Below are 24,751 nucleotides of genomic sequence, written 5' to 3' on the forward strand. Positions count from 1 at the left end.
CAAAAGTCAACTTTGTTAAGAACTGGTATAAAATGTCACAACAGTATGTTACGACCCAAAATGTGTGTTAAATTTATTTATATGCATTCAATACACTTTGCTGCAAGAATTAAAATCTGTATTTCTAATAAGTTTATATATCATGAGCATTTTTTTGTAGAGCACTGAGGGAAGCATGTAGTGATAGCCACCTAAGTCTCTCCATTATTTCACTACCCTTTCAACACTTCTGTCAACTCCTGCTTCCAGCTTTCTTTCCACCTTGCTCTCATTTCCTTCATAATACCTATCTTTCTCAGATATACTATATATTTATTAATTAACTGTGCGCATCTACTTCATCTTTACAAAGGTGAGCTCCATGAGGGTAGAGTATGTTTGTCTTATCACTGCCATACCTCCCAGCACTTAGAACATGGTTTGTCACTTAGTGGTTGCACAGTTAATCTAGATGGATTATAATATATTAAATTAGTCACCATTATGCTTTCCTGAGGTTTTTCCTCTAAAACACCTGAGTTTTAAATTATAACCATAAAGGGTTCTTGCATGTGGAATCTGTTCCTATAACTTTTCACACTTGTTCAAACCGGGAGTATCATTTGTTATTGGAAGACATCTGCATCTGTGTGCTGATACTGAGTAATTTTACTGACAATGATCACATCATGATTTTTTAAAGAATAAATTAACTTGCATCATGAAGGAAATTTTGACTCAAGAATGAAGTGTTCATATCATTTTCTTTAGGGACTTTTTAAAATCATAAGTTCCCCAGAATAGTCTAACTAAATTTAAATCTTTCTATGCAGATATTATTAGTAAGATAGTTGAGATTTCTTTTTGATCATTTGTCTATTTTACTTTAAGTTCCATAGGCAAACATCCAGGTATTCATAATCTGCAGTAGGTTTTCCCCTGAGTATCCTTGCCATGAATTAGAAGTGATTAGATCTTCATATAATTATAATGTGTAAGTTTAACCATCTTGCCTTAAACCTTAAATATTATTTCAGTATCACATAGAAATGCAATACATTACATATATCTAGAGAAAGTAATTGAATCATTATGAAAAATAAAAAGTAAAGATAAAATGAGTGTCTGTACTTGTAAGAATCTTCATTTTTACAAATTTAGCCTCAATCCTAAAAACTAGATTTTAAAGAAAAAATATTCCACTTAGTATTTTGAAACAATGCAGTGATGTTCATAAATGCCTTCCTTTTAATCTTTCAGTGGATAGGACTAAAAGATACTAACATACAATGATTTTTTAAAAAGACAGCAACAAAATTTAAAAGAAACACAAACTATTAAAAGAAAAATATTTGAAGAAATTACCTGCCATCAAATGTAATTATATGTGGATCAGTGAATGAATAGCAGTAGGCAGTTGGGACGTCCTTTACTCTGATCTTAAAAGTAAAAACATTTTCAGTAAATATTATCATTAATTGTTATTTAGTAATATCCAATAAATTAGTGATTTCAATAAGTTTTTAATTATTTTTATCATAGTTATTGAAAATAAAATCATTTAAAAATTGAAATAATACTTTAGAATTTGAAATGTAAAGTTTTCAAGATACAGTGATAAATATATGTATTTTTAAAGCTTTAGTTATCAAGGAATTTTTTTGATTTGTCAACCTGAATGCTGTCTGGAATGTAGCCGTTCCACAGGAAATCCTCGTTAACTATAGGTTCCACTATAATGTCTGTGACTCTGTCTCCATCTTGAAGAAAATCTGTTACGGCCGCGTAGTGCACAAGAGCATGGCTGCAGGTCCCGTTAGCACAGGGGGATGTCTGATGAAGGTCCACGTGACAGGAAGACAGTGCCAGATTGAAACCCAGTTCTTCACCTATGTTATAAAATAATACATGGAGAATTTTCCTAACAAAATATACCAAAGCATGCAATCAGGTGCTTAACATGAAACATTAAATTCAGAGATTTTTCTTAAGTTTTCTTAAAATAATGCAGTTGTGATTTTTGTCTAAATAAAAGCAGAGCTGTTGAACTCTACCTGATCTTTACAAATAGTTGATTTTAATATATACATATATTTGTACATGAATATTACAATTTCCAATAAAGTTTTAAATCCATATGCATTGGATAAAATTAAAAAAGCAATATATAAAATCTGTCTCTGCTTCTGTAAAAATGTTATAATTTTAACACTAAGCAGCATAAATTGATTTTTTTCCTCCTGAGAATTCGGCCTTGGGTCTAGGCGGTCTTAGCATGTCTTAGGGCTTGCACTCATGTTCCATCTACTGAATGGCAGCTATGATTCCTGGTATAGCCTTCACCATCTTAAAAAATAGAAAAATCAAAACAAATTAAGGTAATTCCACACTAGTAATAAACTCTCTACCTCTTTTTATCTCTCAAACATCCCAGTCTAGTCAGAACCCCAAGATGCTTCCTTGCCTATGGAGCCAAGAGTAAGAAAAAAGAATTTGGAAAGAAAATGGTAATCTAAGAAAAGGAACTCTCAAAATTTGCCTACTGAAACAAAAAGTATAGAATCCTCTAACAACTGTCTACAAAGAAGGTTTGCTCACACACACAATTAAAAATTGCAAAATCCTTCTGAGAATCAAGAGGAAGAAAGTTGTTAAAAACTCTTTTTTTTCCACACATCCTTTTCAGGTTTGAAATTATATTTCTTTGACATAGGTAGATTGCACTAAGTTCAAACTTCCTGGGGAAAAAAAAAGCTTTTCTTTGTGCATTTTCTCTAGGAATACATATGTTTATCAAGCACATACAAATAACAGAAACATCCAAACTCTAAAACTGTTCCCTAAAGTAAATATGGAATATATCCAGCTTCCATATGGTCCCTGCCATAATTTTCCTTTTATGGTATGAGGGCCAAGTATTGTCTTTAAGTCTGTGAAAAAACAGTATAGCCTTTGCAGAACTCGACTAGGAGACACCAAGTTTTTTATAATGAAAGTAGAGATGTACTGAAAATACACAAAAGAAGTTCCTATGAGATGATTAATATCTAGAATAAAATCCAGAAATTTTCATCCAGGAAAAACAAAGAAAATTATATTGGCAAAGAATAAAAACATGTAAACTTCTAAAATAATAGGAATACATTCAGGCTGTTTTATGTCACTATAAGCAACACTTGATTTGTTGAAATAATTTAGAGAATGCAAATATAGTTTAAAGTATATTTGTAATGAAAAGAAACCTTTGTTTTGCCTCGTATGATTTTGAACATATCAGTAACCATTCTTGTTCTGCCTCATAAACAGTAAAATTTGCATAATGCTTTTCAGAGGCAGATTGAAGTAGAGCTGTGTAAAGCTGCCCGAGACAGAGGGTTCAATTTCACGTTTGTGGGCTGTATTTCGAAATACAGAGTTGCTCATGGTGCTCCTGAAATCTGAGTAACTGGGTATTGTCTACTAACCCCGTTTACTGTCCAGTATCTTGGAATAGCCTCTCCATTCCTCTCGTGACCTCCATACCAACTCTTTTCCTGGATGCACCATTCCCATGAGGGTCTCTCTCTCCCAAAGCATTTTTATCTTTTTGTTTCCCTGATTCAATTAGGAATGACATAGACATGAAGACCTAGATACATTTTATTTGGTGTGTTTACTAAATAAAGTTTTATCTCTTATGCTGAAAATGTGTGCTAACAGAATTGTAATCTCTCTTAAAGGTTATATTTTAAATTATGTATCTTTTAATGTGTTTTGGTCTCTGCTTCAGAGACTTAGGAAGGCAAAAGAACCGTCAGTCCTATAACTGGCACACATGGTTTGTCCCCTTATTATCTTCTGTGGAAGAATCTTAGGTGCATATGACTGTGACGGTGGCATGCATGTGGCCATGTGAAGTACAATCTATAGAATTAATAAGTTAAATAGAAAAAAATTTAAAAGATCTTAAACATAAGCTTATGTTAGGGAGAGAAGTACAGAGAATGCATTATGAGATCCATGGTGCAGAGGCTTGAACTGTTAGCAAAACTCATCACCCCTCACTCATTTGATATGATTTGGAAAATCTTAAAGAGCACTTTATTCGTCAATCCCTGAAAACGAAGTCAAGAGAAGAATAAACAGGAGGATGAGGAAAAGGAGAAAAGGGAGAAGGAGCAGGAGGTGAATATTGTTCATTATTTTCTTTTAAATCTATACTTTGAGCCCAGGAGGGATAAATGTGGACTCAATGTGGATTACTCTGGCAATCATAAATGTGGTTCAGTGTCATTAATATGATCAAGCTGTAATTTGATGTAAACCTGTAACACAATGACTTATATGAGAACACTTCAGTGAGTTTAAAAAAGCATTAGTTATCATTCGAGATCTAAGAATAAAATAGAATGGATTTAGTATATTACCTTGATCAACGGTTTTCAGTTTTAATGAGATTTTGCATTCCTGATCAAGCTCACTGAATTCAGAACAAACTATAGGAATTGTGCTCTCTATCCTCAGCTGGTATTCTTTTCCATCTTCTGATACAGTGCTCAATTCAGGTTGTAACTGGTACAAGAAAATACACAAAGCAGTCATGTAAAAATAGAATTTATGATGTAATTTTGAAAGGGTGTTTTTTCTCACTAGGTCATGTTTTGTTAAATGAGCCAGTAGTGATGACTTAAGCACTGGAATTTACTTTTAATTACACAAGATCAATTAAAACCAAACTCTCAAAAACAGCAGCAACACACAGAAGAATGTGTGGAGTTGCCGCAATGCTCGGAGTCTGGGTGTTTGGTTCTCTGACACGTGGTGGCCAGTCTGGTTGGAGCCTGTCATAGTGATTCCGGTTCTGTGGTGGGCACTGCAGAACAAAGGAGACAGAAGGATTCCTGTATTCCTCCCTTTGTGTGCTGATGTTTACTGGCACACCATGGGGGAGTTTATCCATGCTTAGGGATTAATATCATCCCTAATATTAGTTAGACATCCAATTACTTTTAACACCAAAATCAAAATATTATTGTCACTTGAAATGTCTCAATCTTCAGCTTATTTCTCAGCTTCTGCTTTCCACAGCTGGAGTTACTGAGTGCTGAAATCTAGGACTGGTCCCTATCCTGGTTGGTAGATGAATTTCTTTTTGAGGCAGGAAGTTTTTATGCAATCTTGGCTCTTGGCTAGCTTTCAAAACAGATGGTTCTTAGTACAGAATACTGTCACTGTTAGTCTAATCAGAAAGTCCCTGGTGGCTGTCTGCTAATCCTCATGGTCTACTGAGTTCTCACCAGAGTAGACCCAATGGTTGGTTCTGTGTTTCTAAGATCTAAGCTCTACTTCCTCTCCCGCTGTAACTGTGCTCTCCTGACAACGCAGTTCACTCTTCTCACTCTTTCCCCTGGTCCCTGCTGTGTATGAATGGTCTTTATTCAGGAACAAGCTTTATACTGGTTTTCAGTTCTGTGAGGTCCTGGCATTTTCATTGCTTGTAAATCTTTATTTTTACAGTATTATTACAGTCCTGAAGTGACACACTATCAAAACTTAACAACTATGAACACAACAAATAAGATTAAAAAAAAACAGAAAACACAGTTTCAGAGGAGTCATCTTTCTGATCCATCTCCACTGCTACATACCTTAATGCCTGCAAAGAATTCTCGGCTTTCAATGGCTAAACTTTTTACTTGTGGGTTCTCCAAGAAAAAGATGGAAGCTGTGCAGAATATCTGTAAATATCATTAACAAATAATTATTTAGCAATAACATTATGGAGAAATATGTGTAAATTATTATAATTTAAGTACTTAACTTTAATTTTTGGTAAGTGGCATTTAGGAGATAAACTAAAAAATTAAAAAACTGGCTTAAAAATTGAGAAAAAATTCATCTTTATAAAGTAGTAATTATTCAAATCTCAATGAAAATTGTTGTAGACTTTGCACTTAAGATGTATTTAAAAGTGGATAATAAGTGATATCATTGTAAAAAAGGGAATATTATTTATAGAATAAAAGTATACCATTTATGACCACAAAGAATAATAAAGTTACAAGCTTTCATCAGTAATAATCAGTGACTTGCTGGAAGCAAATAGTCCCAAGTCACTAAGATCACTGACTCATCCAGTTATCACTGGAGTCGGCATGATTACCAAGGAAAAAAGAAAAAGAAAAATGTCAGTGTTTCATATTATGGGGACAAAAACTAGTTTTAGGATATGACTTAGAAATCCATTTTGCAAGTTAATAGATTCATAAACAGAAAAGAAAACCCGATTGTTTTTCAACATACCCTGTCTCCCAGTCTGAGATTGACACCGTCCAGTTCTAACAGAGAGAATGCCTGAACTGTAGTCTCCTGCTTCAGCTCCTCTTTCATTTCCTGAGAAGAAAGCCTAGACCAAGCTATGAGGAATCCCACTGAGTTGTTTGCAGGGGAAACATCAAAAGCACACCTGCAGAAAACCCTGGACTCAATCAGCTCCGCCACAACCTCGGGCCTTCCTGGAGGTGCTGGTGGCAATGAGGCAGACAGCTGGCCTGGTGGGAGAAAAATGCATAATTTGTAGTTGGGCTTCTCAAAGAAAGGAGATTGGCTTATGGGAAAAGCACACAAAGACTAACTCATGGATTTATAATGAGAGAAAATAAAACACATTTATAGAAAAAATAATTTTCTCTAGCAATCAGCAAAGTAGCACATTCTTATTTTCACCCATAATCATATAAATATTGATAACAGACAAATTCATCAGCCAATCAAGCTTATATTAATGTATGTTGAATATGCCTACCCTTGAAAAGTCTAGCTCCTGAACAAAAAAGTATAATTTACCTTTGTTAAGCTATTACCTTTTCTAGAAGATAAAACAAACAATAATTAAGGTTTTCTACATTATAATTTTTGTTGAAAAATAGTCACTATAATGTAAAATCAAATGACTTACTAGTCTACTGTTATAATTTACTCTTACAACACAATTCTCTATTACTCTGCATTGAAAGAGCTGTTCCTGATGGGAGTGATTATACTGTCTCAGTGAGATAGACCACTGTTAAAAAATAGTCTTATTCTTTTCATTTTTCTGAGGTTAAAATGTATGAAGATTCCTCCAGGAATTTAGAGAGATTTAACAGTTTTTATTTTGGGGTATTTGAAAGATTAAATATGGAAATCTAAAATGTTTCTAAGTAAGTTTTTTAATATTTTGTTTTAGAAAAGAGAAAATTATTTGAGTGATGAATTTTAAAAGATTTTAAAATGTCCTAAAATGTATAAATTTTATATGATGTACATGATCATCAAAATATTAATTTTTCAGTTCTGTAATATAGATTTTGAAAAATTATGAGAAGCTTTAATCTAAATGTGTGGGGGGGCACCTTATGTATTTTTTAATATTTTAATATTATTTTGTTAGATATCAGACTACAGACCCTAGCATCTCAAATTAAACTAAATAATATATATTCTCTCAAACATTTTAAACATTAGGCCAAATCATCATATTCAGACTTGAAGGAAATAATAGACTACTAATGAGGATGAATTGATTTTTAAAAATGTATCCGAGCAAAAATATCTTATTAAATAAGTTAAAAAATAAGTTGAATTTATTTTTAAATGGAGAGAAACTAGAGAAATAATTATTAGGAATAAGAAATGAAAAATGACTAAAATTAAGCAATTCATAAAAATTAAATTTTTGATAATTAAGTAGTTGCAATATTTTAAGTAGCATCAACTATCTGAGTGAGCTGATCATTGCTTGGAACCGTAGAGCAAAGAAAATTTGTTAAAAGAAACTTAAAGTTTTCAAAAATGACATATAAATTATTTCTGCTTGAAAAGTACAATTTTTACTGCATTGTCAACTCTGCTCTTACCATATGCTAAATATGTTAATATAGTCTTTTTTATCATGAAACTTTATTTGTTAATGTTTTACTTTTTTTATGCAAGTGTTACTTGTGCAAATTGTGTATGATTTCATATAGCATTTTTCCAGTTAATTGAATAAACATTATAAATTGCATAACAAGTAGCTTAAATTTATTGCTTATTCAAGGAAGGAAAGTAATTTCACTTCAATAAACGTGTATGATGAAGATAATCCAAACCTGTTATACAGAATAGCCAAACAATTATACTTTGTGATTAAAGTTACTTTTATTAGGAATATTATCTTATTCTCTCAAGAACTTAAATTGCAGGGTCTAATTACACTGAGACTTTCCCATAAAATATTGGATTGTTTAAAGAATGCTAGAAAAGGGGACTGGAAAATTCATTTACAACTGGAATAGAACATGGAAAAGCTACTTAGAGTATTTATTTCAGGGACTATAATATAAATTATTCGAAGACAAATTATATTAATTTTTAGTCATGATATCTAAATGTTACACAATCTAACCTAATTTGTTTTACAACATTATGGTTTATTTCACCATAATTTTTTTTGTTAAATATATTGATTATATGTCAACAATCCCATATTCACTTAGAATATTACATATGGCCAACAGTTGCCAGAAAAAGGCTAATGTTTCCATAAATAATTTTGATTTCTGCCAGTTCTTTAGGAACACATCATACATTCAATTAGACAACCTACTTAGAGTGATTCATCTTAAGGAATATTATAGCAGGGGATTTCTTAATATTTGAAATGACAAAATTTTTAACTAAGTTAGAAAATGAAAATTACAGATTGAAAAGGAAAGAAAAATTATGACCACATTAACACTTTTGGTGTATCTTTCAAGACTTATTTGGTACAAATGCAATCATTCCTAGAAGTCAAAAATGAGATTGTGGCGCATAATCCCATTGCTCAGTTTCAGAATAGCATGAGTATCTACTAATGTAAAAAGTGTGTTCCTGCATTTTAATATCATTTGCAGAATATTTTATCATGGATACATCAAAAATATTTAGTCAACCAGTACTTATTGGGTAGTTACAATTGTTCCATATTATTAGGAAAATGCTATTGTAAATGCTGTACCTGCACACATCTTTAAATATTTCTCTAAACTAGATTTTTGGGAGTCAAGTTGTAGGAACAAATACATGTGGACTTTGAAGATTGTTGAGATAAATTGCTAAATTTTCTCATGAAAAGGCTCTACCAATAAACACACATCTATAGGGCATGAACACGCCCAACTCTGCACCTTTTCTGATTCCAGTACTATTTCTTACAGGCATGATAAAGTGATTTTTATTTTTGATATCCACTAAGCTGGATGTTATCATAATCAACATCTAAAGTAAGTCACAACATAAAAGCCTGTTGAAATTATTAGTTTATAAATACATTATTAAAAATACAATCTGATACTTACGAACACAGTCACCTCCTATTTCAATTTCATCAGGACCGCATGGGTGTAATTTTGCATCAGAAACAGCTGCAAAAAGTTAATTTTTTAATATTTATCTAATTGAACAAAAAGATATAAATATATTTAAATATTTGTATGAGATGACAGTTCTTCAGAGAGGTATGTTTTAATACAGATTAAAACATTCCTTTTTTTTAAAGGTTTTACTTATTTATTTTTAGAGAGAGGGAAAGAGAGGGGGAAAGAGAAGGAGAGAAACATCAATATATGGTTGCCCCTTGCATGCCCCAGTGCCCCATACAGGGGAACCTGGCCTGCAACCCAGGCATGTGCCCTGACTTGGAATCAAACCAGCGACCCTTTGGTTCACAGGCTGGTGCTCAGTCCATTGAGCCACACCAGTCAGGGCAAAACATTCCTTTTTTTTTATAACAAACTGTTTCTCTTTCAGGATGAAATCAAATAGAGATAATTTGGGTTTATATTTTGAAATTATTGTAGCTTCTGTATCTTGTTTTCCAAATTTTTGTCTGCATTAAGTAATGAAACATTAAAATCTCCAGAAAGTTATACAACAGTTAGTTTTTCAATTCCTTGGAAATTGCTTTCCCCACGGTCATGCACAGGATTACAAAAATATGTCAACAACTATCATGATGATACTTATAAATCCAGTGCCAATGCTGGTTTACTTTGGGACTTTCTTTTCTTTTCCATTGATCTATTTGTCTACCTTGATGCTAACATAGCACGCTGTAGATTGCTGTAACTTTAGAATGAGTCTGAAAGTCAGGTGGTGTAAATTATCCAGTTTTATTCCTTGTCAAAGTAGTTTAGGAATTGTAGGTACTTTCTGTGTCCAAATAAATTTTAGAATGAACTTGTCAATTTCCACACACAGAAAAAGATTGCTGGAATATTGATTAGGACTTTTTTGGAGCTATATATTTTGATGAGAACTGACATCTTAAAGTCTTTTGATTTTATGGGCATGGTTTATCATTCCATTATTTCAGGCCTTCGATCGTTTCTGTTAGCAAAATTTTACAATTGTTTTATAGTTCATGCACATTTTTCCCATATTTATTACTATTTTATATATTTGGTATTATTATTGGTCTTTTAGACAAAATTTCTAATTTTTCATTGCTAGCATAAAGAACTATAACTGATTTTGCCTGTTGACCTTTTTCTTTCAACATTGCCACCCTCACTTAATAGCTCTAACGGCTATTTTGTGGATTCCATTAAATTTTCCAACTAGATGATGAAGTTGTTGCATTTATATTCTTGAGGGACATTGTTCTGTACCTCTCTTTCTTTGTAATGTCTGTATCTGATTTTAGTTTCAGAATAATGCTAGTCTGATAGAGTTTAGAAGTAGTCACTCATCTTTATTTTTCTGGAAGAACTATGCAAAATTGGTACTATTTTCTATCTAAATGCAGATAAAAAGGCTAACATGGACCCCAACCCTGTCACCCTGAAAGGAAAGCCGGAGACTCATGGAGACCTGCGCTGACATTTTAAAACGGCCATATCACCCTCAGCAGCGAACACCTGCTCCACATTCACGGTGAGGCTGTCACTTCCGTTTGCCATCCTTGCAGTCTAACTCAAGTCCTAATGGTATTTTAAGGTAAGCCTTTATTCGCACGTCAGAGAGGATAATTCATGCATATGTCTCATTAACGTCAAACATTAAGAGCAGAAACAAAAATCAGTTCCCAGAAATCCCCTCTCCCTAAAACCAGAAGGAGGACTTGAAGGTAGTAAAAGAGAGAAATAATGTTGAATATTCAAACCTGAGAAATTTAGCGGTTGGTAGTAATAATACAAAACAGGAAATATTTTTGTTTTAAAATCATGCCATAAAAATGCAAATTTTAAAATTGAATTTTTAACTTTAGTGTATGCAACAGTAATATTTCTATTGAACTTGTTATTTGTTTGTTTTCATTTTTAATAGTTGTCAGTGTTTCTTAAATTTACATAGATATTTTTTCTGTGTAATACCTACACAGAATACCTATTTCTGTAGAAATACCTACAGAACTTTACACAAATATTTGTTGATGTTATTTGGAATTTTGCAAAAATGAACTGTTTGTTTTTTAAATTTTTTTATGGCAAGAGTATTGAGAGAAATCCAAGAGACATTTTTCAGAATCTGTCACATTGGCCAGCTGGTGAAGCTGCCCCATCTCTCTGGATTTTCTCTTTCTCGGTGACATGCCACTAACCGAGCAGATGGCAGATTCCTGTATTGAACATACTGCTTGCAGCCAGGTTTAGGTGGCCAGCAGCTGTTGAGAAATGCGGAGATTCACTGGCTCACTCTCTCAGGGTAATTGTCCAAAGGTTTCTCAACACACAGAAAATGCAGAACTCCCTAAATGTCAGCCACCCCTCCCCTCCCATTGCCCCTCCAAATCTTTGTCTCATTACGCTCTCCCTCAGCCCTGTCACCTTCACTCTCATAAGAACAGCACATTCTTACCACCTTAAGTCTCTCATGCATTGTTCCTCCCTGGGCCGTTCTTCCCCTCAGATACCTGCCCAAGGGCTGTTGACCCTCAAACCCTCGGTGTCGGTGCCCTGTTCTCAGAAGAGGCTTTCTCTGGTGACACACCATCCTAAATGACATCCCCCTCTCACCTCCAGTTTCTCTCCTACAGCAAATCTTAATCTCTTCATCCATACCATTAAGGGTGATTTGTGATTGTATGTATATACTTTGCCACATTTTGCTGTACTTGTGTTATTTGGGGTTTTCTAGTTTGGAAAGTCTAACAACCTCAGGATGAACATATTCATAGGTGTTGCTCATATAATTGTTATTATTAGCAATTGTTGCTTAGTTTAGTAACACTGGTAGATAACAGTATCTTCCAGTATTTTATCTTCTACATATGAATTTGCTCATAATTAGACTGGGGTTATGGCTTTTGAGGAAGAATACCATAATGGAGAAGTGCTGTTGTTATCGAATGTTATCAGAATTATTGCATCTTGTCAAATAAATGACATGTTATCACAGTTATTGCATGTTATCAAATAAATGACATCATTACCAGCGAGGTTAACCTTTGGTACTTTCACATCAACAATTATTTTTTGAAGGTACTAAGATCTTGACAAAGAATCCTAAACAAACCTGGCCAATTTAAACCAGAAATTTAGCATCACTCCAGCAATAGTAGTGACCAAATCTCGTGAGCTTTGCATTCACTCCATGCAACCTACCAGAGAATGGCACAAACACATCAACACACACAGTTCTGTGATTAGCAGTTGATCTGTATTATCCATGTTTTCTTACCTTCTGCACAATATCCCATACATCCCTGAGTGGGTTGTAGGAAGTACACAAAAAATTGTCCACAGTTTCTTACAGACACTGGGATTTGAAAAAGACAACAGTCTTTGGTAGTGCTGAGCAAAAACTGCCACGTGGCACAAGCTGTCAGTTGCTTGATCTCTCCAGGAGGAGGCAGTGTTTCTGACTCTCGCAGAGACAGCCAGATGGGAGCCTGTGTTCCACAATGGTTCATCTTTTGCATCAGAGAAAACAAAAAGTCAAAATCCAATTCATTGTCACACATGGTAGATAAAGCAGTTTTGCATTTTCATCTAAACAACCTTTAAAGTATTCAGTTCTCAATCATACTTATGAAAACTCTAATAACTTGTACCTAGACTATAAAAAAAGGTAACTCTGGAATAGTGCACTTAGAGGTAGATTCTTCATAATTATGATCATCTTACTTGATTTAAATATTTTTACTCCATTTGTTACATTTGTATTATGAACAAGAGAAATTCAGTATCAGATAATGTAGTAAAATAGCTGATTCATTCTAAGACAGAATAAGTCAGTCTGAAGTCATCTTTACCTGTAGCACAAAGATTAACTGATCTTAGACGGAAATAGTATATGTAAGAAGTTAAGTAGCATAGATGGTATGTAGAAAATAGGGAGGAAGGCAAGAATAGTATGGGAAATATAGAATCTAAAGAACTTGAGACACGTGGTCATGAACTAAAGGGGGGGAATGGTGGGGGTGGGGGGTGCAGAGTGGAGGGGAATGAAGGGGGGAAATAGAACAAATGTAATGGCATAATCAATAAAATATATTTAAAAATTAAATTAAAAAGATTAAAAAAAGAAGTTAATGTATAGTTCAGGAGGCATAAAAAATCAGGAGAGGAGAGGATTTTTCAAAATCTAGTGGAAACAGCTGGAGGGCAATTTGGAGAAAAAATGAAGTTAAAGCCTCATTTGTAGCCAATTAGCAAAATCAGATTCAGATGAAAAATAAAATTAAATAGGAAATTAACCCGGGGGGGAAAAAAGACTATATATGACTTGGGAAGAACTGAGGCACTTAGAAAAGGCATGACCTTAAGCACTTAACATTCTTCCCTTTTGATTAGGTGAATTGTGGTACCCACCTCACAGTATTGTGAAGTATAAATAAAGTAATGCATATAACACAACTTCTACATAGCAAGAGCTCAATAATTATTAGCCAGATTATGATTTTGAGTATTATTGTTATTTTCATGCTTAAAAACAAGGGGAAATCATAGAGGAAAAGATTGTGGTTAAATTAAAAAATAATTTAAAAAATAAGACAAGAGTTAAAGAAAGATAAAATTACCTGTCAATAACATATTTAGTGTGGATTATATTATTTATGGTTACATTATATTTTTATTTTATTTTAACCATGCGATATCCATTTTAAATTCTAAGATCACAAGAGGACAAAGTACACAAACATAATTTAAAGAATAAATACAGATTTTTAATGAGTACATGAGAATATTTAGCATTAGAAAAGGTATTTTTATCTATTGCTACTGGAATTAAAAAATAACCTTATATTTTAAAAAACAATTTAATTATATGTATTTAAAACCTCAAAAAGACTAAAATAGAAAAATGATTTATATGTACATTTGCTAATGGCAGAATTACTTATAGCAAAAGCCTGAAAGTACACATATGCTAATGGTTTATATGATGTATATATGACAGAATATTATATTCAAACTGGTATCAAGAACTTTTAATAACAGGAAAATTTGAATATGTAGCTACATCTCAAAAATAAACACGCTTATGTAACTGAACATACAGCATGAACCTTATCAAACAATATAAATAAGAAGGAACAATTGAAAAATGTTAATGGTAGAATGAGTGTGTGGGTGGATTAAAAACGAGTGTTAGTCTATCACTTTTCCTTTATTTTCTAAATATTCTATAATGCACATATAATGTTTAAGTAGTTTACTTAAATATTATAAGTAAAAATTTATTTACTCAGGCCTGTATTATCCTGTAGACAAAAAGAAAATTCTATGAATTCTGTAGCCAGATGGTGCGAAGACTTGTTCAACGGGGCATGGAGAATGGGAACAGGGATCGCTCTCCCCTGGGGCACAGCCGACTTCCAGGAAAAGAGCCAGGGGTAAAGGAGCCACTTCACCTTCACATTTGTGTGAGGTTCTAGATCAGTTATAGTTAATTTATGCAAAGAACTAAAATACAGAACCAAAACAACTCAAACATTAAAGGATGTAGTGACTTTCCTCACATTTTTTTTTGTTTATTGAAAGCAAAACATCACAAAAGTGACAAGCAAATAAATCAAAAGGAGAAAACAAGGCAGCTATAATGTCACAACTTAAAATTTGGATATCTTTCCTGAGGTTTTTTTCACATTAATTACATGCTTAAAAGGGAAGATAATTCCTGTTTTTGCAAAATAATTGCAAAATTATTGTTTCCTGTTTTTGTTAACAATAAGGAAAATTAGCCTTCTGTTTAAGACTGACAAGAATGGAAGCAGGTTTGCATGTTACTTGTGGTTAAGTACATGAGCCCTGGGGAATGATGACCTGTGATCCAACTTGACTGGTTGACCTGCTGGCTTGGTGACTCTAGGAGTGTTCTATCAAAGAACATATGTCCCTCACTGTGTAGTGGAAATAGAAATGACAGACTGCATTCTAGAGATGCTGTAAAAATTATATGAGATCCTGCAGGTAAAACACTTAGGGGACTGCATGAGCATAGCATAAACTGTTACTATCTTTATTACATAATATAATAAAAAACAAGAATACTTCACTTTAATTCAATCCTGATACAAGATTAAAATAATAATTCAGCTTGGGAAATAAATTGGTTATAATAAGGTTCAATCCTCCTATTTTTTTCAATCCTCCTATTAAAAAATACATAAGAAAAAGCACATGTAGTTCTTGGTGAGAGCTGAAATACCTCGACACATTTGGTTGGCATCTCAGCAGGTCTTCCAAAGATGAGGAATCGGTACCATCCAGCCGCAAGGGAATGGTCACATATCAGGTCTTCAGGGGCTGACGGCTGGAGGTGCAGTGAGTCAAAACGGATGCTTCTGTGAGGGCTCTGAAGTAACTGGTGTCCCCCGGGAGAGCACTCCTGAGCTACGAGGGGAAGATAGGGGTCTTTATGCAAGTGCATTCTTCATGAAAATAGTTCAGTTCTCAATTAAAATAGATTCCCCAAACAAAAGAAACTAAGTCAAATCAACCTGTAATTGCATATAAAGACAGACCATCTGTAGTGTTGGTGTCTCTTAATAGTCAAAGATGACTTAACTCAAACTTAGAATGCTTTTTTTTTTACATACTTGAGCTTCAAGAACTTTATTTTCACTTAATTTGGACAAGCAATATTTAAAAAAATTTTCTGTTTGCAGTTGACATATCGTATATTAGTTTCAGGTGTGCCACTTAGCAGTTAGACATTTATATACTTTACGAATTGATCACCTTTAGGATTTGTTACTTCTACCACACCTTGTTAGAAGAAATTTATGATCTAAGTAAATACATCCATGTTCATGGATTAGAAGACTTCCTGGTGTTAAGATGTCAGTATTCCCTGGATTGACATGCAAACTCATCACAGTCTTTATCAGAATACCAGCTGACTCCTTTGTGGAAAATGACAAACTAATTCTAAAATTCATGTGAAATTTCAAGGGACCCAGAATAGCTAAACCAATCTTGAAAAAGAACAAGACAGGAGTACTCAGGTTCTCCCTTTTCAACACTTGCTACAAAGCAGCTGTAATTAAGACAGTGTGGTGCTGGCTCAAGCAGAGACATTAGAGTGATGAATGAAATTGAGAGTCCAGAAATAGGCCCGTATAGCTGTGGTTTTCAATGGATTTTTGATATAGGGGCCAAGATCACTCAATGGGAAATGGACAGGCTTTTCAGCAAATGATGTTGAGAAAACTGGCTATCAGCATGCAAAAGGGTAAAGGAGGACCCTCACATTATAACACTGACAAAATTTAAACTCAAAATGGATTAAAGAGCTAAAACTGTAAAACACTTAGAGAAATTGTTGGGGTAAATCTTCATGATTTTAGATTTGGCCTTGGATTTCATAATATGACAACAAAGCACCAACAAGGAAAGAGAAAAATTGGACTTTATTGAAAGTAAAAACTTCTACTTTAAAGGATATTATCAAAAAGGTGAAAAGAAACCCACAGAATGGGAAAAAGTAATTGCAAATCACATCTGGTAAGAGAATTGTATCTAAAATATACAAATAAATCATATGACTCAATAACAAAAAGGCCAACAACCCAATTTAGAAATTGTTGAAGGATGCCCTGGCTGGTGTAGCTGAGTGGGTTGAGCATGGGCCTGCAAACTGAAGGGTGGCCAGTTCAATTCCCAGTCAGGGCACATGCCTGAGTTGCAGGACAGGTCCCCAGTTGGGGACATGTGAGGGGCAACCACACATTGATGTCTCTTTCCCTCTCTTTTTCTTTCCCTTCCCCTCTCTCTAAATAAAATCTTTAAAAAAATTGTTGAAAGGTCTGAGTAGGTATTTCTGCAAAGAAGATATGCAAATAACCAATAAATACATGAAAAAATGAGTTACATCATTGGCTACCAGGGAAGTGCAATGAAACCACAATGAGATGTCACTTCACACCCACAATGATGACTGGAATCAAAATCTCAAATAATATCAAGTGTTGGCAAGGATTTGCATAAATTGAAACTGGCATACACAAGATCACATAAAGGATCACAAGACTATTTGTTCTAGAGAGGCAATAGAGGGTTATGTGATTCATAGTAAACATTGAAGTAAATTCCTTTATAAATATTGCCCATTTTCCTTGAAGTATTTTATCTAATGAATATATATTTAATGTTATTACATGTACTTTGAACAGTTCTTCATGAGCATCTAGTCCATCTGTAAGCAGATCAAAAACGGCACAGACTAAAGATACCTTGTTAAGGTGTATTATTTTATGAGATAACTTAGTAAATTGGGTCTTAACACTCTTTTTAAAATTTTACATGGGTGAGTGTTTACCTCCCTTTGTTTGCAGAGCAGAATTGCCTTAGTCAAACAGATTGAGATAAAAAGATAAACAGACAAAATTATACCCAAGCAGTTAGAAATGTAGCACATATTTTTTTCAAACTGTAAAAATTTATACAGAGATCAGATTTATTTCTGAAAAAATATAAGGAAACACAATATGAGAACAAGTCACCTTTCATTTTAAGTGCTTGTCTGTATAACATAGAACAATCAAGAAAAGCTAATGTAATTTTTTTCCTGAGGTAAAAACAATTACTGAAAAATAAAAGCAGTATTTATCTTATATAACATATTAATTCCCCTTGTAGATAACAAATAGCAAGCTCAGTATTTCCAGAAAAAATAAGAAGCCCAGTAACTGAACTAGTGAGAAAAAAGAAAAGGAGAAAGCAGAGAAAGCAGTTGCTGACATCTATGGCTGAACGCAGGCTTGAGAAAGAGGAGAGTCTTAGACAAGCTTTCCCTGCTCAACTTCTGTGCACGTTCTCAAATTCCAACTTGGTGACTGAAGTTAATATTTAACAGAAATTCTAGGATAATTATACAAGAAAACATTAACCAAAGACTCAAAAATGTATTCAATTCTTATAAAGCCTGAAGTATTTGTCACCTATTAGTATCACCATTATAGATTAATAGCAGGTGGTTTTCCTGTGAATGCTAATCATTTACATATCATTGCCTGTGGTAGCTGCATGAAACCACATGGCTTCGATGAAGTGTACTTGTGGTTCACATAGCAGAACATGTAAAAACGCGGTGTTCTCACCACCCTTGTGGGGTGGCTGTTTGCAGGAGGATGCTGTCTTTTTCTGCAGGAGCTGCTGTGGGGATGAGGACACAGTGCTGTGTGTGACAGCTGACTGCAGGTCACAGTGGACAGCAAAAGCTTATAGGGTGGCCAGCAAGGGGCTGCAGTTCAGACCAAGGTGGAGGTTCCAGAGAGGATATGCAGCAGTCTTACTGAAAGAGAGGCATGGCAGGCGGGGAAGCACCCAGAACAGATACTTGCTGCCCATGTTCTGGGGCTGCATGGGAAAACTGCAGTGGCAGCTGCGCAAGGGCGAGTTCACCAGGTTCAAGTGCATTCCCATATTTGAGAGCGACTTCATCCAGATAAGCAAAGAAGGGGAACTGATCGATGTGCACAACTGTGTGCAGATGGTCACTGTGGGCATCGCATATACCAGCTACGACATCATAATACCTGACATCATGCTGCTGGCAGAACCGACCGTCAGGTGTGCAGTCAGTGCCAAACATGACAGACACTCCCCGGGAAAAGGACTCAAGTCAGAGAATAGCGTGGAGCTGACCAGGCTGCTTCCTTTGAAGTTTGTATGTTATCCATCCACAGTCATGAGAAAAAACAGCTCTGTCTGAAGTTTGCTACTGGCTGTTCTTTTTACCTACAATTATGGCCCCCTTCAAATGCAAGAGTAGACCTGTTTGCACACTGGGAAGACCTGGTGTTCTTCCGGGACCACCAGTAGAGGCTTACAGCGGTACCCACGCCATACCAGCTTGTGAAATGGTGGACTTACCTGAGTCAGAGACAGAAGACAAGCAGAGCCCAGCAGTGAGTTTTTGCAGAAACTCTCAGAGCGGGGCCCCATTGCTCCAGGAGAGCAACAGAAGGCTCTCCGGCTGCTCCCTTAGGCTGACTGGGGAGACACTGCATGTGGAAGGGCTCAGGCCAGATGAGCTGTTATGTGAGGGCCTTGCCACATGGGGGAGGAGGTCCCAAGTGCTTCTGAATACCAGAGGTCCCTTAGGCGTCAGTTCCTCCAACCCCACACCCAACGGTGTAATCCTGTCAACAGCATCCAGACCATCCACTCTGTCTGGCCCACTCACACACGACCGTGGACTGAGGCAGTCTGATCTGCTGCAGGACATTTTTAACTGTGAGAAAGCCCTCTCTATATCTGAGCCATGAACTGATTTTTGTGTAAACCTGTGGCCCTATAGCATGCTTTGCACACAGGCACACAATTTGTTAGTAGCTATCAGAATGTAAAAGGGACGTAGCTTTTCACAAGCAGTCTCCCTGTACAAATCGGTTTTGTGGAAGTGCTGAGGCAAGTGTACAAAGTAAAAGTGTGCGGATGCTCCCCAGTGAATGGCACTAGTGCTCTCCCTGGCCCTGGAACTATGTGAGCAAAGCTGCAGTGAGGGAGCCATTGGGGCATTTCTGCATCCACCGGGAAACTGGACTCAGTAACCTCAAAGGTTCTTTTAATGATACGCTCTTGAAGACCTGTGATAGCCCTTTCTACTCTCACTTACTTTTTCCCTGCTTCCTTGTTCCTCCTCTCAGCACAGGTTGTAGAGCTCCATGGAGAAGGTGACAACGACCAGGTCAGCATCAGAATCCTCACCATAGTTGATGAGGTGTCTGGGGCCTCTTCTCTCGCTTATGCTGGTGGGGAGGAAGTCCAGCTATATGCTTCAAACAAATGCTGTGTGCTTAGGGACAGAGCGGCTTTTGAGCCTCAGCATTAGCAGGGCCTGACCAGGGGCCAGAACCGGGGGCAGCAGCAGTAACACCCAAGGGCAGTGTGAGTGTGGATGCAGGAGGGGAGGTGGCCAGCGGCCCTGTTACAGAGACCTTGGAAGGCCCAGGAGTTGGACGCTTCATCTCAGCCTGGCCGAGTAAAAACAATATGGGTGAATAGAGTGGGGGCCAGAGAGTCTCCCAATGCCAGGCCAGAGCCCTTAGAAAGACAAAGGAAAAGAAGAAAACTTCCACCAAAAGGCCTTCCTATTCCGGTAGGAAGCAGGAGGACCAGTCAATCCTCAGATCCCACGGAATCACTCAGGGAGAGCAAAAGGAGAAGGACCAGAACAGCCCAGGGGGCCCAGGACAGGGTTTCTCACCCCAGGAAGACAGGAGCCTCTGCATCACCCAAAAGGGATCTAAATCATCACAAAAACTAGGGAGGAGATGATCCAGAGCTGGTTCTGGATGGGGGGAACATAATCCAGAGGTCAGTTCCCTCGTCCGTCCCCCATTCTGCAACTCTCAGAGTCAAGGAGGGAACACTGTAGCTATGTATGGAACTTGTGGACATCGACTAGAATGGCTCTCCAATGTTACCATCCACTCACCCATTCAAGATGGGGAGCAGATGGCAACTTTTCTGAAGTGGGTCAATTCTTTCATTTCTTGAAACAAATAAATGAATGCCTTCTATGTCCCTTAAAAAATAAGAAAAATATATAAATTGGTCTGATATAGCCTCAAAGAAATTCCAGTCTGGATCCTCTGTCCCTAAGTTGAAGTGGACATGTGGTTCCTAGGATGTGCTTGGGTTATTTGGACCAGAAAGTCAAGATGCCCAGAGAGTTGGGTGTGTTTGGAGCTATCACTTTGTATCGAATTGCCAGTATGTTGAGCTTGCCAGTGTGTGTGAAGTAACTATGTCTAAAGTATTATATACTGTGTGTTGGCAATAATTTGTGCCCAGAGAGACTTCAGTGGGTTTGGAATGGCCCATTTGTCTACAATACTCACTCTTTTCAAAATGTTCTTTGTCTGGTTCTTTGTCTGTGTGTTTGAAGGGGTAACTGCCTTTGTTATTACTGTGCATAGAGTGGTGCATCTGTGTGGATGCGTTTTGGTGTTGGCCATATAATGAATTTACCGCCATTTCCCACATCCTCAAAAGATTCCATTATGGCCTGTTCTTCTAACTGCTGGTGTGACCCGTGGCAAACGGGGGGATGCATGTTGCTGGGATGCAGTTTCTCCGTGCTCAGCGGGATTCCCTGGCACAGACAGGCTGCCAGAAGCTTCCCAGCCACATGAGATGGGAGTGCACCACCGCCTGTCATCCCTGTACCCTACTCGCCACAGTCCTGAATCACACAGTCAGTATTCCCATAAGGAAAGAGAGCTGTTAATTCTGCCCTTGAGAGCCTCACGTTCTAGAAGATTATCCTCTCATTGCACCTCTGCCCAAGATTAAAGGCTTCTAAACAACTGTCATTCCAGTAGTGCCCTTTTGCCTTTGCACCTACAAATAGTGAGGGTTGTATGATGCTGAGAAGCAGGCTTGTCCAGAAGGAGTATAGGTACCAGCATGAGACAACTGGGGCTTCTCCCCAGGCTTTCCTAATCAAAAGCTGCCTGACCCTGAGAGTGATACTTAACCCCTCTGAACTTCTGGGGCACTAGTAATACCTAGTCAGGGTGTGGTAAAAATTCACTCAGTCGAGTTGAATTCAATGAGTCACAGTCATAGCTCGGGAGTTCCTCAGGTGCCTCCAGGAAGACAACCCCAGCCCAGGGGTTGTTCAGGCTCCACAGAGCAGGTGTTGGAAAGGTGTCAGGAGATGTAGTCCTGGCTTCAGAGCCCCACCTTGGGCCCCCTGGAATGTCAACCAAAGTCGTTGGTGCTAATTTAAACACAAACAGGAATCCCCAACTTGGGATGCAGTGACGAAGAAAAGTTCTTTTAGTGCAAACAGCTGGAAGGTAATACAGCAGGACTGTGAAAACTACACTGCTTTAGAACAGCCAGACAATGGTACACCCTGGCTGCTGTGAAACAGGGCCAGGCGTCCCTGGGGCCAGGTCCCTCTTCAGCCTCACAGCCTGGGCATCTCTGCCCCAGCTCTGCTCTGTCTCCTCCAGCTCCGCTTTTGGCGAATCCTCGGGCGGCCACTCCCCTCTGCTCCGCCTCGAGGATCTGTTCTGTGCTGCTTCCAGAGAAGTTTTGGGTGTTTCAGCTCCAGCCAAGGAAATGTGCAAACTTCAGTCTTCAGCCTTGAGTGGATATTTTGTTTTAACTTCATGGTACTTTGAACTTTTCTTTGTCGTGGATAAAGAAGTGGGAGGGCTGCTATTCTCTCCATAGAAATCTCTGTTGCGGTAAGTAGCAAAAAAACGGATTCTAACAGCTACGCAAAAATGTTATCACAAAACTTAAGTTACTGATTTATTGTAGGAATAAAATGCTCATGTATTATTCCCGGCTCTGGGGTAGGAGTGGAGTAGAAATCACGCAGTTTGGAACTAAACTCTTTTTGGATAATTTGCATCCAATTGCAGCTAAAATAACAAATATCCAAAACAAAATGTCTCACCTTAAAGGGACTTTAAGGAGGAGAATATCAGCAGGAAACCAAAAAAAAAAACCCACCAAAAAACAGGACCGAGGGTCTCAAGGCAGGGGAAGAGGAGGCAGCAGCCACCGGTGCACTAATGAAAACTAAAAGTGATCATCCCAAAACAGTTGGTCACAGCAGAAGTCAGTCAGTGAGGGACAAATATCAGATGCAGCCATACATATTCACAGGGACGCTCCGCATATCGCCCGGGAAGCCACCCTTCTCCCAAAAGTCCCAGTGGCGCACCTGCGCTCCCATCCCCCAGCGCCCTACCTTGCTGACCATTCCCCGGGGCCAGGAGCATCAGAGGCAGCACCAGCATCCAAACTCCGCCAGGCATCGCTGCTGCCATGGGTAGGGACGATCGCATCGCAGAGCCCCAGCCGTGGGTGCAGGGAGAAGGGGTTCGCAGCAGCCGGCCTTCAGGGTCTCTCCTCGTTCTCTCTCTGGGACGCTGCCAACCTTTTCCAGGGCCAGCGGCACTAGCGTGGTGACTCCTCCCTCCCGGACCCCCACCCCCAGCCCGCCTGCCACGGAGCCACGCCCAGTTTGTCCCAGGAGACTGAGGTGCACCCTGGCGGTCCCTGATTGTGGGACGTGGAATGTCCGTAGAAATCGCTCATCCAGGAGGCAAGCTCCCCAGGACATAGCTTGGCACCTCGTCCGGCTCTCCAACAAGTGCTTTAGGAAAACGTGATAATCCCAGAAACCCTTCAGATGGACCTCCAATAAAAGAAGTCTTAAAAGGTTCTGTTGAAAAGGGCAGCGCCCTATCATACGTGCAGAGGATTTTTAATCTGGTCACCTGAGATGAAGATGGGGGCAGCCAGTCCAGATTACTGTTGCCACAGAAGTCGTTCTTTTCCTCTACTTCTATGACAAGTTTTCAGAAATGGAAGGGAGGACATTTAGATATTTTCCAACACGTATGGTCAGTCATCCTGTATTTGCTGAGTCAGAATCCCAGGAGCTCTCTCAGTGGTGACTCCGGAGCCTTCAGCACACGGTCACGAGGCTCCCAAGGCTGCCTTGGGGATGGTCTCCAATCCGAAGTTGGCCTCAGATGTGTGGTGGCCTCTGTAGAGGGACCCCCCACACACACACATTTCAGAAAACTGCTTGTGCATTTTTATGTTATTAAATAAAACCTCACTCTCCTAGCTTTTGTTGGACAGTCTCAGTTCTAGTGTCCCTTTTATTCACTACTTGGGACTTTGCCTGCAGAGCCTGCATCTGAGGGGGAAGAAGACAGCGGTCAGCACAGATTGTCCTGGGCTCCCGGTGGGCACCGAGGCTGAGAACACGATTCCATCTGTAGATTTGGGGAACTGAGTCTTGAACTCCGTGTGGTGCTAAAGACAGGAGGTACCCAGATATATAAATAAGTTATTTTTTAAAGCACTTAGAAAGTTTTATTTAAAAGAGAAGTTGCCATTTAAAAGTTTAAAACCTGTTTCCAAAAGAAGAAGCATTAACCCATCTCGGGGTACACAAAACTTCTACAGAGCCCCCCTTAACATGCAGAGAAGGCACCCAATCTTCTAGAACAAAAGTGAAATATAACTGTGGTAGGGGTGGGCAGATGATTTTCACCCTGAAATCTGACTGTGGAAGGACACTTCAATGTGAGCAGGATGAAATCACAGAGATTTTTAGTGCATGTCTTTTTGTTTCATCTTATAAAAGCCCTAATAAAACTGGGACAGAAAAATGGAAGTTTTCTCATCTATTTGTGAAATCACCAGGAATAAGGAAATGGCTATAATCAGGATTAAATTATAACAGGATTTTTGTAAATTTATTATACAGCAATATCTATAAAAATGCAGTCAACTTTTATACTTTCTTGGGGCACAATATCACTTACCTAACTTCCAATAAACCCTGAGTATATGAT

At 37.5% G+C, this 24,751-nt stretch overlaps 1 protein-coding gene across 1 annotated transcript in view; it reads right to left on the minus strand.

Annotated features, from left to right (window-relative positions):
• The window catches only part of VWDE (von Willebrand factor D and EGF domains), a 63,918-nt gene extending 40,724 nt beyond the window's left edge, over positions 1-23,194 (minus strand). The window contains exons 1-9 of the mRNA XM_053655054.1: positions 23,128-23,194; positions 15,616-15,800; positions 12,643-12,874; positions 9,321-9,386; positions 6,262-6,509; positions 5,607-5,696; positions 4,386-4,530; positions 1,654-1,868; positions 1,345-1,418 (exon numbers count right to left, since the gene is read on the minus strand). Of these exons, the coding sequence (XP_053511029.1) occupies positions 1,345-1,418; positions 1,654-1,868; positions 4,386-4,530; positions 5,607-5,696; positions 6,262-6,509; positions 9,321-9,386; positions 12,643-12,874; positions 15,616-15,800; positions 23,128-23,194 (1,322 nt within the window). The remainder of the gene's footprint in view (positions 1-1,344; positions 1,419-1,653; positions 1,869-4,385; positions 4,531-5,606; positions 5,697-6,261; positions 6,510-9,320; positions 9,387-12,642; positions 12,875-15,615; positions 15,801-23,127) is intronic.
• Between the last annotated feature and the right edge of the window lie 1,557 nt (positions 23,195-24,751).

Source organism: Artibeus jamaicensis, unplaced genomic scaffold (genome assembly GCF_021234435.1).
Source record: "Artibeus jamaicensis isolate MK-2021 breed Jamaican fruit bat unplaced genomic scaffold, CSHL_Jam_final contig_923, whole genome shotgun sequence".
NCBI lineage: Eukaryota > Metazoa > Chordata > Mammalia > Chiroptera > Phyllostomidae > Artibeus > Artibeus jamaicensis.